This window comes from Homarus americanus, unplaced genomic scaffold, assembly GCF_018991925.1.
Source record: "Homarus americanus isolate GMGI-L3 unplaced genomic scaffold, GMGI_Hamer_2.0 scaffold40248, whole genome shotgun sequence".
NCBI classification, from domain to species: domain Eukaryota; kingdom Metazoa; phylum Arthropoda; class Malacostraca; order Decapoda; family Nephropidae; genus Homarus; species Homarus americanus.
In genome coordinates this window covers 12,314,242-12,330,347 of record NW_024712526.1, presented here as the reverse complement: position 1 = coordinate 12,330,347, position 16,106 = coordinate 12,314,242, and the positions used below count along the sequence as shown (strand labels likewise).

Sequence of the window (16,106 nt, the reverse complement as noted above, 5' to 3'; positions counted from 1 at the left end):
TCATGCTACTGAACAAAACTTATGCAGAGACCAATTTTCTTGGTCACAATGACTTTGACTTTTAACCTTTGAATCCTTGGATCCTAAAATCAACAGATTTCTGTGTATCCTTAATGATAACTCATTAGTAGATTCTAAAGATCGTACCATATGTAGAAAAAAAAGGTACAGTATTGTGCAGAAATCAAATTGATAATTGCCAGATGAACACACAGCATCAGGTTACCATTCTATGTTCCAAAAATCAATAATATAAAATACTGTAACTACAATACACCCCTCAGTTGTTAGCCATCTATAACCTTGACCTTTGAAGCAGAAGCAATGTCCCTAAGTTCAATCCAGAACTTCCTTTCCTGGGGTGAGGGGTAAGGGACCTATGTTTATTTGTGGATGGAAACTCATGTGCTCTGAATAAAGGCTCTACACACATACAATACAGTATAACTACTGCATATCTTGATCTAATAACACTAGTTGGTTAGTACTAAACAGAGCAAATAGGCTTGTGGCTTCACAACATATATTCAAATTTTAGTAACTGAGCACAAGAACTTGATGTACCCAATTTAGTTTCGAAAGCACTTAATATTTTTTTTAAGAAACCGAAAATCAATAGAAAATTTCCTCTCCCTACGTGTAAAATACTCATAGACATACCATACGTACTCTATTCAGTGGTGCATAGAAACTCGATACAGTATTACAATGAAAACCCAAATTCCATCTTTAACAGCAATTACTTCACCCCAAAACATGACTCTCTCTACAAGCAGGGTACATATACAGTATAACTTATTTTCATCAATGCATGGAAATGAAAGTTACAACTTGGAAACCAAACTGCTAACAATTGGTGCACAGAAAGAAAGCCCCCACTCTATTATACATTCTGCTTTTGTAGGGATAAAAGAAAAGATTTAATTTGGAATGACCATTTTACGGCTGAGGAGTCAGAAAGGAATAGTGAAGTGACTTGTCTGATTTGCATATGGAACATCCACTGGCAGAGCCTGCATTATCCAGAGGGCCATATGCAGTCTGAGACATGGACATATTCCTACAATTCAAGGCAATGTTTCCAATGTAACCATTCACCTTAATGACTGAGGTTTTTCAAAAAGAACAAGTGGAGTGTGGTTCTATGTGTGATGATGTGAAAAACTTTAAAGAGACCAAAGTTTATCGCAAGAGGGGGAGGTGGGGGGTTGTGTCACAGGATATGACCTGAGATTCATCCTGGTGATCATTCAACTTATGTGCTTTTTGAACAACAGCTACTGTATATCATGGTTGTAGTATTGCACTTGCTAGCCAAATTTTATGGCGAGGACTTCTTTAGATACGTATCTTTCACTGACCTAAGAAGGATATATCCTTGCCCAAAACTGCATGAGGCCCCTTGAGTAAGACAGTAAATGATGGAATCTCACATGGAACTTATAATGACTCACATACCACAAAAAATCATTTAATGTTTTAAAAATTTTATCTGCTGCTCTGCCTTCACATACTGTACTGTAGTGTGCTGCATTTAGGGTTAATTTCTAAAAACAGAATAAACTTGAATGTGATCGAACTATGAGTGATATTTTATTCTAAATAAAATGAGATTTTACAGGTGAAATAATGATAAGAATTGTCTCTGTACCACTAAAAGGCTGTAAACTGGATAATTTACCTGAAAACTACTTTTTAACCCTTAAAGTGTGAGATGATACATGTGGGACTGCAACATGCATATGGTGACAAGATTTTTGCACCAGTTTTAAAATTATGTGCTGAGTTTAGCAATAATAAAGTGATTCACATACTGTATCTCCTCATGTCTCACTTGTCTTTCAGTCATTATGGGAGACACTTTCATCATTGTTGGTGGCAGTCTGCTTATCCACCCCCCCACCCCCCCAACAATATCAAATTAGCAGTGGTTCAGTTTACAGTACCTGAATTTCCCAAAGTCAAGGGCTATAACTGTGAAATTATTAAGGCTAGCAAGTACTGTACACCATAATGCCAAGCAAGAACCTATTATGAGATGCCTTTAACTAAAACTAATACACACCAGTACATCGGGTCTACGGAAACTCAGAGAGCATATAACGTGTTTGGCGGGGTCTACTGGCAGTTATCTAAGCCAAGGTCTATAACTTCAAAATTACTGTACCTACTTGAGCTAGTAACACACCAATCCCAAGCACAATCCTTCCAAAATACTGTTCACTTTCATAGAAAAAAACAGAAATGTAATCAGTCTACTGAGTCTACAGAATATTATTGAGCAGAAATCTAATTTATTGCAGAAAGAAAGATGCAGATTTTAACTTTGGATGGTAAAAAATTAAAAGGCTAGCAAAACAAAAAAAAATCATAAGTAGGATGAATAATAAATATGTAGACCATTTTACACCTGGACATCAACAGTATTTACATGCTAATTCTAGGTATCTATTGGAAATTAATACTCGTGCCTGGAATGCACTTCGAATATAATGGCAGTGACATAAGCAGAAAAGGCAATTGTTGGAAGAGCTTCTTTGAAACTTTGATTTAAGAGGATATGTAAAGGAAAAATTAAAATAATTGTAATTACTGTACAAAAAAATGAGAATTATCACAAGCATACATATACATTATGCACTTTACCTTTCAAGTACATGTAAAAAATAAAATATTGATCACCTGATTTGGGTTCACATTGCAGTGCCACTTCCTGCTGTTTTCTATTTCTGAAACCTTATGACAATTATCATTACTTCTATATACTACCTGTCCATTTTAATTATTTTTCTGATTTCCTATTTCTGCTTTGTTCTTTTATTTATTGGCTGAAGTATATACTGTATATACTATACACCTGGAAAATGCTTCACTAATAAGATAACCAAATCAAATTGAAAATTTTTTCATGCTATGAACTGTTCCTGAGTCTTTAGGAACAGGAGTACATGGAAAGTAACCAAAATGTATGGAAAAGAGAAGATACAAGACAGTATGGTATATACACACTTGGTCAGTCTATGTGTGGTGGGTTAGACAGTACAGTATTCGTATATCAATTGTGAGGGGAAAGAGAAGAACATAAAAGTTATATACTGAAATTAATATCCCTTACAAAATATTTTATATCTACACAAAATTAAATTTTGATGTAACTGTGGTACAAGTGAATCAAAATAAAAAAATTACACTTATGAACTTCGTGTTTCAATCTTGTACTTGAAGCATCACACTACTGAAACTCTTCAAGGTGAATGACATCAAATATTAAAGTAATGACGTATAATATTTCAAGATGATTTCATGCATTATATACACTTGTATAACTGATTTAAAAATCTTTGTTCATATAGGAAAGACAATACAGTGTTGTGACAAAACTGTTTCTCTGAAACTGATCAAAGCTTCTAAAACACATTGTATATACTATGAGAATTAGTGCATACCATCAGCAAACACTTCATAAACAATAGTCAAATATTTACTGTATATAAGTTTGATAAAAAGAGCTCGTCTCAGCAGTACTACCTGGAAACAGCGATTAAGGCAGTAAGTATGATACAACATAATATATCTATACAGTAGTTCTTCAGGACCCACTTCTGCCAAGAATGAAAATCAAAATGCAAATTTAACTACAAAAACATGATTGTGATATTCATTTGTGACAAATTAATTTTTGTTTTAAACCTGCAGTGCTAGATTTGAATGGGTAAGGCATCATATCTGGCAAAATTCCTCATATAAAATTTTACCCTTTGAAAGTAGAGTAATAAAAACATGAAGTTTAAACCTAAATTACATTACATACTAAGGAGAGACAACAGTTAATCAAGTTTATGGTCTAATCATGGAATGCTTAAGAAACCTATTTACCTTAGTATTATTATTCTTTTAAATTAAGTTACCTGTTTTGATGGCCTGAGAGGTTGTACTAGTTCACATCAAGGCCATACCTTAAATTACTTTCACACCCTTTTCCCTGCATCCCACTAACTAATTAACTAAAGTTCAAAACAACAAATGGTGAATAAATAACTATTCTAATAAAACAAGTAAAATATCCAATTTGCTCTAAACATTAATGTTTTCTAATGCTGCTGTTTTTAACATTAGCATTTTCAATTTAGACAAATAAAGAAGTAAATTATAAAACGCCAACCTTACAACAGCTGTCTGTTGTTGTTTTTTTTAGATTCTGCATAGACATCAGTAGCAAAACTATGTACAGGGGGTCCCCAAGTTACGAACGTCCAACTTACGAATGCCCACCAATACGAATGATGTTAAACTTAAAATTGATAGTATTTTATTTTCCAGATGATTTACTTTTTAACTTTCATTTGCTGTATTTTGTCATTCTATTTCTTCTTTTCTCTTAAATTAAGTTATTTTAGATGTATACAAGGATTTAGGCTATGATATAGTGAAAATTTAAACATTATTCTGTAATTACAGTACGCAGAGAGCATGTGTTTCGAATTATGTACATTTCCAACTTAAGAATGTCCTCAGGAATGGAACCATTTTTGTAACCCTGGGACCCCCTGTAATTAAAATAGAGTGAGATACAGGTTTAAAGATTCCTGAACGTAGCTACTGAGTCCATTCGTACTACATTGTCCAAGAAAAAAATTTCATTCACATTTCAATAATAATAATAATAATAATAATAATAATAATAATAATAATAATAATAATAATAATATAATAAAATAAAATACAATCCCCCACTGTGATTAAGAATATGATGGGTCCAACAGCAAAGCCCAAACAATTGTCAAGATGATAATTTTTTACCAGTTACACACACACACACACACACTTCACAAACTTACACACACAGTTTATTGTTGTTGTGTCAACTAGTAAACATTACAAACCTTCTTTGTCTCTTTTTAGTCTAAATATAAATCAATTTAAAAAGTTAAAAGAAATATATACTGTACAACATATTATTCATCATTATTGTGTGTAAACTGTACCATACTGGAGTGAGGTGATGGCACATATTCAACAAACTTTCTTCTCCATTATTTTCTGCAGCATAATAGGTTGTTTTTTATACACACTGCAAACATTTTATGGTGCTTTGCTACAATGTACAGTCAATATAACTTTTGAAAAAATTTCTTTCATCAAACAAAGTAGCTGGGAAACCAAAAAATTTTGGCTCTAAATGGAATGGGCATGATATGAAATATGGATTTTTTAGCTACTCTGCCAATTAGGAATTGCAAGACTATTTCTTTTTATAACATAATCATCCTCAAGTTTTATGGCTATTTTCCATGTTTGCATGGATTGGCCATGATTAACTGCTGGTATGGTGTTCAGGTTGCCATCAAGCAAATTTGAAGCAAGTTTTAAACAAATGGAAACTTTAAAAATTTCACAATGTAGAAATTCAACAAACTGCATCAACAGTTGGTGGTCAGTATTTCACACACATAACAAAATATAAGGCTTTACATCATGACCAAATACAACAGAAAAAAATTCACCCAAGAATAAACTAGTCAACCACTGAAGGCAATGTATGCCCCTGCCAAAATTTCTAAGTTGAATGAGAATCAAAGCTCTTATAAAGTGAGCTCCAAAAATGCTAAATATGTAATTCAACTTACCAGCAGATATTCTTGATAGGAGGTTACACACCAAGTTCTAGTTAAATGTGGGAAGCATTTCTCAAATTATTGAGCAGGTATGACATTTTGTATAGAAAAATGGACAGGGGTAACATTATATGAACCTCATATTCTATAATGGGAGTCTTAAAAATATTGACATCGTTTACAAGTGAAGATATTATCGTCCTACAGGCATTACCTTGGTTTAAATCAACCAAAACCATTACTTTTCCATTAGTGACTGTTCTAGTTAATCTAAACCAAAGGCTCTCCCCTAAAGCCACTAACATCTTCAAATATCCACATACCATAATATCTCAAAAAGATGAGGTCAAATATAACACAAATGAATATTCAATAAAAAAGTATGTGTGTGTATATATATATATATATATATATATATATATATATATATATATATATATATATATATATATATATATATATATATATATATATATATATATATATATATATATATATATATATATATATATATATATATATATATATATATATATGTGCGTGTGTGTGCTGATAACCACATAGGAAACAACTAAGAGATTTATATATCTTGGTGATATAGAAAATATGAATATTTATACAAAACATGAAATTACAAGATTGACCAAGACCTTATATAAAACTTAAACAAGAATAAAAAAACAAACAAAAGTCTTGTTTTTTTTTTTATAAGATTTCCATCAATGTAAACTATTGTATTTCTTAAAAAATATTCAAAGGGCTTAAATCTTCCTTTCTTAGGAGCCTTTTAGATACAGTACAGTACAATACATAGTAACATACAGTACATCATCAGTACTGTATCTGAAAGATTCAACATCTCCTAAAAGATATACACGTACCTGTACAGTAATTATACATTCACATTTATTAAAATTGCTATTATAACAGCCATCTAATATCATAGTTTTATTGCCAACTGCATCCACTATTCTTGAAACTTACATAAGACAAACCTTTGAAACAAAATAATTAGCCGGGTAATAATGGTCTTATTATTATTATTATTATTATTATTATTATTATTATTATTATTATTCAAGAAAAAGAGAAAAATTATCACCAAGATTTTCAATCTGACAAAATAAATAAGATAAATTCGAGAACAAATACAACCCATATAATAATGATGGTACAGTAGAGTACAGTAGTGGCAACACACACTACTATACTGTATTACTGTACTTATACTCCTCAGTACAGAAATTAGATGCATTATTTTTATATCATTACAAAAAATTCATTCCTCCAATATTTTCTTAATCTAATTACGGTACATAAAACCACACACAAACCCACTAAAGCAATATATTTGTATCACATTCAAAAGATTTCATGCATTCAACAGGATGAAATTAGTGACTGACACTGATACCCATCATGACTTGTAATTCACCAAAGAGATAACATCAGCTAAACATAGAGGGGTTTACTACAGAGATTATCCTAAAATATTAACAGTACAGTAGTCTTTAACCATGAGAAAGGTCTTTACAGATGTACAATAATCAAATTACAAACATTTGTACACTGTAATGTCCTCTAAAACAGCAATGTGTATATTATGATATTAATAAAACTGCAAATAGATGGATGCATGCATGCACACAGACACACAAATTATGTATTGAATTCTTGTATAAAGTGTGTGTAATCTAGCCAAAACCTACACCTTTCCCAGTATGAGGCAATTAACTAAACAGGTCAATAGTTAAATCCTCTGTATGTAATATATAATTTAAAGCATTTTTACAGGGAAATTATAAAGTTAAAGCATGGAAAGGAATGTAAGTATAAAACATACAGAACCCAAAAATTTTGTTATACAGTAGCTACTGTACTGTACTGTACTGTGCTGTATAGTGAAGAAATGGTATAAATAACAAAGAATAAAGTACTACCTGTATTGTATTTACAGTGATTAGAAGAAAAAATCCACTGCTTGCATGCATTATTATGACTAATATTTCTTTAAGTCTAATATTACATTTTTTGTTACTTGTCATCCTTTTCTATTTCAGAAAAGTTTCCTTAACCATTTGTTTTGGTGGTTTAAGAATATTTAGGTCAATATTTGGGTCTGAGACCCAAATTCCAGTTTTACCACAAGTCAAATGATTTACCAATCATGATATTTACAAGTCATGGGATCTAATGAGGTGCAACCTCACAGAATGGGCAGGACTTACTGTTTATGTTTAGTGCTTCAGAGTTTTTTCCAAGAATTCTTAGAGTATTATTGACCTTTTTAAAATTCCTAGGATGGGTTGGGATGGGGAAAGTTGTGTATATGAAGACAATCTTTATTTAGTTCCAATGCTGGCACCAGCAGGGGAGTGAATTTCAAGGTTCCATTCTGCCAAGACAAGACTGTTTCTGAAAATAACTGACTTAATTTTCAAGTGTGTTGGGACAAAATTTAAGCATACAAGTGAAGCATTGTGGAAAAATATATGTGTGTGCGTGGGTGTTTGCAAATGTGTGTGTTATTCTTAATTTGTATTTGGCATATTTTTAAATGAGAAAATTACATTCATCAATGCTGCATGGTTAAAATCTACTATCTAAAAGTTTGGTGGATAACATTGTCAAAGGCTGACACCTTCACCTTTCCATAGATAAGATATTGCTTCAAGTGTGGAAGAATGGCTGGAGTAATGACAGCAGCTGTTGAAGGACAGTACCTGTACTTCCTATACTGTACTTAGGCTTTGTATCACTCTAATCTTAGTCACTCCCATAGAGATGTACAATTTCATTTAAGTTTGTATAACATTCTTTGAATCCATATTTAGGAAAAATATATCCCAGTATCTAAAACTTAATCATTTCATATTCAGTAACAATATAGCTTCATAACCTGATATAATTCATACTACAGTATTTACCTAGCACAGGTCATAAAGATGGCATTCATAAAGGCAACATTTCTCTCTTAACATAATCTTGTAAAGCTTAACTTTACCTACCCAATTTCTGATTTGTATTATCCTAAACCAAGAAATACATGTAAAAATAATAGAATCTTCTTACCCCTGGAACAAAGTAAAATTGAATTCACTTATTTTGTGGATTAAAGAGGTAACTACAGAACATGGCATTCAACAAGTGCTAATTGCAAGAGTAATGCACACAATCACATCATAATACTATACTCACAAGCACACAGTATATACTGTACAGAGTATGTATGTGTATATAAATATATATATATATATATATATATATATATATATATATATATATATATATATATATATATATATATATATATATATATATATATATATATATATATATATATATATATATATATATATACACACCCATACTCTAACACAATTCATACACCACTGTGTACTGTACATTATTTACTATAAATAAATTTCCTGTACTTGGACAGAATTTTGCAAAGCTAAGATAATCTGGCCAAGCTACAAAAAGCAAACATAAGGTACTGTACTTTTGGCACTGAAAAGCATTGATGTGGTAAGATCTGTGCAATGAATAAAAATGTATTACCCTGTACATTCATTTGTTGGTTTGATACAAATTGTCATAATAAATCATGAATTAAAAGTGGTTTACTGTTGTGACTCTGTCAGCTCTGTCTGACTTTGACACCTAAATTTTAAACTGTCTCTCTTATTGGACACACTCTGGTAAAATTCTGGATACTGGCCAGTCTTTAAGAGTACAGTATAAATACAGGCCAGTGAACATATATGAGAGCTTGAAAACAAAGGTAGATCTATGGTCTGTTCACAGCTTATATACACTTTCACAGAAAATTACATTTGAGTGTGTGTAATATGACTGGTGTAAGATGATGTTTTTCTCCAACACAATCTCCAAGATTACTAAAAGATCAAGATGACTTCAGAGTTCAATGAATCTTCTTAAGAAAACAATTTACCAAATTTGGAAATCCCAGTCAAGAGACTTATTGTTTGGTCACCTTCCCCAAATCCTCCCCTAGCACAGCCTCTCAATCAGGGCTGACTACATTCTGAGGCAGGGAACATTCCTACATGGATCAGTAAAAAGTTGCCTGAACAAATTGTGAGCTGAATCAGGAGTTAGAAAAATATAAGGTTAAGATGGCTGGGTAGTCCAATCTTGGAATATTACAAAGATTTTGCACCATTGATCCAGTTGTGCATTGATAAGTGTGTCAAATGGTCAATGGTGTAATATTCTTGCAATAATCCAAGATTGGACTACCCAACTATCTTAACCTTACATCTTTCCCTCTGATAATTAATGCAACCCACCAAGGCAGAAAAGAGGGTTTCCAAGTCACATGATTCTTCCTCTTGGTCATAAAACAATATGTGAATGTTCAAAGCTAGGAAATGGAAGGACAAATTAAAATGTCATGAGAACGCCAGATTAGCGCGCCCAGGGTGACGTTCCAGAATGCGTGCCTTTTCCCGCCACTGTTTAAATCCCCAGCATGAGTTATCAGGTTCCAGTGTGACTATTTGCCTGTCACGCTACATGCTCGGCCACAGGGAAGCTTCCTGAACGTAATTATCTACTTTTGTTTGTTCCAATTTCATTTTTTGTCCATTTTATCATGTTGTATCAAAGCAATATTACTAAAAGTAGTGTACAGTAATTGTATTGTAGTGTAGTAATACTGGAAAATAATGCTATGATTATGTTATAAATGTATTTATCTGTGGAATTATTATTATTCAAGTATTACTTGCTCTACCAAACACAGACAGCCTGGTGACCAACTGCGAGTGTGTTGCCAAGCACTTTTTATTAAAAAAATGCAAATAAAATATTCTAGATAAATTATTTATAGCAAATAAGTATTATGATCAGTAAATATATGCATTACTGGCCATTTTGGACACAAAGGCAAGCTAAAAATAGCTGCTAAATGCGTAGGGACCACGAGCGTTCACCATCACAAGCTGTCCACTTATCTCCCTCCCTCCGCGCTGCCAGAGAAGTTTCTAGAGGGTCAATATATAGTTTTTCTAATTCATTTTTTATTGTTTTATCATTTAAAAAGGTTAAAAATTATTTCTGGAAAAAATTATTTTTCTCAATTTACCCCCGAGTAGGGGTACTGCCAACGGCACCCTAACCTGGGGCTTAAGGGTTAAAGCACAGTTAAAACAGGGTAAAGTTGACCACTGGTTCACTTGGTGTGGTTGCTTATGCAATCTTTCACTGATCCTCATAACACAGTCAGCTCCCTATAAAAGGCAGCCTCTACCAAGAGGAGGTCTTGGAAGGTATATCTCACCAGCCACTTAAGTAATGACTTGCAGGCCACAAAATACATAACAGAATCTATTAGAAAGAAAATTTGCAAAGATTTCCCATTTACCCATATTTAAGATGTTATTTGTATATGTATAAGCAATCAACATATTCAAATGTCACTTTCACAAAAAACTAAGAAAATCTTGCAGCTTACTAAGGCTATTACGACATTAAAAATCATAACACATTCATTCACTAGATGTTGCATTCTCAAAAAATAATGTAAAATTCTTTAGCACCACAGAGTATAAAAAACCATGATCTGCTCTCCTCTATGACTGATAATGTAAAGGATATTGTATTCCTTGGAACAAGATATTACAAAAAAGTGACCTAACAAAATTGTATCGGAGTGGTAAATGCAACTTTCTGATAATTTTTTTTGTTTTCACCAAATATTATAAGTGATTTTAATAATTTATTACTTCAGACAACTTTGGCAATATGATTCTGTGCCCCATTTGATTCAAGTGGACTCTTGGTTTGATGCCCAACATGATCAAGAACTTCAACATCAGCCTTACCTTCATCTCCATCACTACCTGCAGCAGTGGGGTCTTCTGATGTGGCATTGCTTGTCTCAAAGTGCCTGGGGGATTTATTGAGAATAACTTTCATTTCAAATTGCTGTTGCTGAGACTGTTGTTGCTGGCTTGTGATGATGGTGACGTCATTACCTCCACCGTCTGAGTCGCTGTTCATGATGGCACTGTTACGGTTACTGTTAGTCCCGTTGCGGTTCTCCTTGTCCTTATCTTTCTCTCTGTCATGTTTGTGTTTCTCTTTCTTCTCACTCCTCTTTTCACTATCTCTTTTATCTCCATTTCTTGTTTTTTCCTTATCTCTTCTCTTACCCAAATTAGGAATTGGAATGTTGGGAGAGACAAACTTAGTTTTTTCCTTTCCCTCTTTTTCTTTCTCCTTGTCTTTATCTCTGCTCTCTTTATCTTTACTCTCCTTTTCTCTACCCGAGCCCTGAGGAGTTCGAATGGGTTTGCTCGTACTTTTATCATCAGCATCCCCCTCTTCAGTGATTGATGTGAGTGGCTTCCCTTCTTCTGTGTTCTGGATAGGAATATCGTCTGCAGAAAAAAGGTAAAAATTGGTTTTATAATAAGACTTTAACAATTAAATACTGAACTGTACAAGAGTGCAGGAAAAGGAAGTGCAGAAAGTGTTGTACTAAGAATAAATAAACTGGTTCTTCAATAAATTATAAAATATATAATATCATCATACACAAAAAATAATAATACAAAAATACATACGGTATTCAAATAATAATCAATAAGAGGTCTGGACAAAATGATGGGAGTTGTGAACATGAATTGTGACTTTATCGTCAATAAAATTTATCAAGTCAAAGTCAACTACAGTTGTCAGTAACATCATGAAGCCCCACCTCTTATTGATGCCATTACTTATGGAATAAAAAATAAAAAATTATATGTATATATACAGTATATATACCAGTATATGAAACTTAAATTAAATACAGTAACCAAATAAATAAATCAATTGTGCTACAACTTAATAAACACAGCTGAGCAGTGTACATGTTAAACTGTAAATAAACAAATAAATACAATAAGTAAGTAAATAATAATAAAAAATGCTGCCACAAGTGCTACTCTGACTACTGTAATATATGTAACTAATACAATATATATAATGTGTAGGCAATACATCTAATATGAACAGTTAAGAATAAACTCTCAATGACTTCATAATATTTAGTCATTCACCAACAATCTCTTTCTTGACCTTATATTACATACAGTACACTCCTACTGTACAATGCATTACATTTACATGTTACATGCCTATAATCCTCTAGTAATGAGAATAACTTATATTTCAATGCTAATCAATAAATCTACAGCATTATATCTAAACATACGGTACTTTGGAAGCCTATATAAAATAGTAAAGAAAAAGAAGCCATGCTAAATATAATTTATAAACAAATTACATAAAAGCTTCATCAACTTACAAAGCACGTGAATGAGACATCACTTACTATTGTGTCAAACCTGAGCCACACCCTCAGTTCGGCCCCTCACTTCATTCTCCACTTTAACTCCACCTTTATGATGTGTATGGTACCATTGAAATTATTGTATTGCCAATTGGATTTCTATTGTTTTTTAACAGTCAGAGGATTTTTTTAAAGAAAGTATGAAATTTATTAATCATACTAAAGTATATCCATGTATTTGTCTATAAATGTAAACTGTTTTTCAATACAGTATTATTTTATATAGGATATCACACAATTAATGCTTCACTAACACTGGGTGACCTAAACTTATTTTATGAGTAAATTAATGGCATGTCCTTCTGTTTATCTTAATAAATAAATAAATAAATAAATAAATAAATAAAAAATAGGGAAGTGCTAAAAACTTTCATACATCCCAAAAACTTTTCTCCATCATATGGCCATCAACAACAATACTCCTTGGTCTTATAGGTCGTCCAGATATGTCAGCTGAGTGACGGTTCAAAACTTTACTAGGAGTAGATGGAGCAGACTGATGATGCTTTGGACTAAATCTCAGCCCAGTATCTGATGAGTGCCTTGAATGACCTGGGTACTTGGCATCCATATATGGGGAGGGGGATGATGTACCAGAGCCATCCAATGAACCTTCCTCATCCATTGTAGGATTTTGATGAGCGCGAGGTCGGTGGCTTGTACTAGGTGACAAATTTTGCAGAGCAACAAATGGATTGTGGGATTTCAAGAAAACAATTATTTTTTTCTCTGAACTAGGTGAATGGTCCTTCATAGCCAGTTCTGTAGAAAGGGGTGGGCAATCTTCAGGCTTACATTGAAGGTCATTGACTCCTTGTCCTCCAGAAGGTGTTCGTTTATGTTTACGATTCAAATGAAGATCAAAGAAATACCCTTTGGGGGAATGTGTGCCACCTTCTTGTTTACCACTAGAAGGTCTGGAGGAGAGGTTTGGAGAGTCTCCAGCTTTAGAATGTTGTACATCAAAGGTTCCTGGGCTTCCTGATGGTGTTCTTTTATGTTTACGAGCCAAATGCAAATCCAGTCGGATTCCTTTAGGGGACTGTGATCCTTCTTTGATTTGTCTGGGAGACGGTCCTGGGGACTCTCCAGATTTACCAGAATGGTGATCATTTGCTCCTGGGCCTCCTGAAGGTGTTCGTTTGTGTTTGCGACCAAGGTGCAAGTCCAGAAAATGAGCTTTGGGGGACTGGGAACCCCCCTCCTGTCTAGCACTAGATGGTCTGGAACTTGAATCGTCTGTTCTTCGAGATTCTGAATTTTTTAAAATTTTTGATTCAGGTATCATTTTAAGAGCATTAATTCCCATCTGGGGAGTGAGACGAGAGAAGGAGGGACCAGCTGGTGGTGTGGCAGGACCAGAGGATTGGGCGTGGCCTTGAGCTGGCAGCTGTGTTTGCGTTAACGTTGCATCACGGCTAATATCCACATATCGCTCCAAGGCAAATGGATCCTCCTCATCACCAGTATACTCTAACAGATCATCTACCATGCCGCATGCAATAGACGTGCAACATATATTAATAATTAAAATCTTATATCAAGTAATTATATCAAGTGTTGTTGTTTAAAGCTCATGTCACATAAAAAGCCTTGACGTAGTTAAACTAAACACTTGTATCTACTAATTTCTAATCAAACAGAGGAATGGTGATGGAGATGACTAAAACTGCCAAAACAATTGAAAATATTTCTCACATTTAGCTACACCAGGTTTTCTTGAATATCCTACTTATATATACTGTATAATGTATAAATTTGTTCACCAAATATGAAAACAAACATCATAAATACAAAAAAAATATATCTAAATTTCTTGTAACTCAATAAACATAAGCCCTGAACTAAAACATTCTAATAGAGGTGAACACTGAAACACTGCTCACTGAAATATTCTCACAACAGAATAATTAGGTACATAATCAGGAATTCAATTTGCATTATATGTTTCTTAACTTATTAAGTAGTAAGTAATAATTAAACTTCTGTTGTCAAAATTTTTACTCTTAATAGGCCCCAAAATATAAATCTAGTCCTTTCATTTTTACCAAAGACAAAGCTTAACCCAAATGGCACAGAAACTAGAAAACAGAAAAAAAAAGAGGAAGATTGATCCTAAAATTTTATTTTATGACAAGCTTGGAAAAAATCTCAGGCAATATCCCACGACATCTTAAACCTAGAGGTTAAATTAATCCACTGATTAATGTTACGTAAACGCAAGAGTAAACTAATCTTCACCAGACAATGTGGCCACATATCGTGACTAATAACACCTCAATTCTATCCAAGGAAGAAGGAAGGAAGGATCTGAGGTGATCTTTTCACAATTGTTTATAAAATAGAATTTTAGTTATACTCCTCCAATTACGACACCTTTAAAGAGAAACCCAAGTAATAGAAGCCACCTAGAGGGAGAGAGGGAGGTAGAAGGTAGAAAAGAAGCTGCTCGTGCTCACACCCTGACAAGGTACAGTATTGAACCATTCTTTACATGTGTTTAGTAAGTGGATTTAACCTTACACACTCTTCAGTGTTGTCCTAGGTACTGGGGAAACCACAATCTGGTCGATGACTCAAGGGACTTGTGTAGAATGGGCATTACAATGCCCACAAGGTCCTTCAAGTTAGAAAGTCACCAATAAGGAGCTCACATCACACAGGGCAGTATGTCAGTATGTAAACTAACCAACTACAACTGGTTCAACTATGACATGGATAACATCTAAGAAGGAAACTAGTTGATATGAGACTTCCTAAAAGAACCTAACTACAGCTACACTAAACGAGGCAAAGAATACTACCTAAACAATCTCCACATAGTTTGTAAAACTGAGAATGTGAGCACAGATGCATTTCCCTCACTCTCTGACTCACATGTGGAAGACAAACATGAATAGGCTTTGGACACAGTCAGTTGAATAAGTTAGGGAACCAAATACAACAAGGGGTTGTCAACAGAAAAATCACCTGAAATCGCTAAAGTTTCTTCAATAAAAGCATTCCCCAAATTACAAAAGGATACCGTTCATGAAAAACCTTTTGTAAATATACTTTTTTTGTAATTGGCTTATATATATATATATATATATATATATATATATATATATATATATATATATATACAT

At 33.2% G+C, this 16,106-nt stretch overlaps 1 protein-coding gene across 1 annotated transcript in view; it reads right to left on the bottom strand.

Annotated features, from left to right (window-relative positions):
• Nucleotides 1-8,981: 8,981 nt before the first annotated feature.
• Nucleotides 8,982-16,106, bottom strand: part of LOC121863249 — a 43,997-nt gene continuing 36,872 nt past the window's right edge. Inside the window, exon 11 of the mRNA XM_042361787.1 lies at nucleotides 8,982-12,022. Within this exon, the coding sequence (XP_042217721.1) occupies nucleotides 11,367-12,022 (656 nt within the window). The 3' untranslated portion in view covers nucleotides 8,982-11,366. The remainder of the gene's footprint in view (nucleotides 12,023-16,106) is intronic.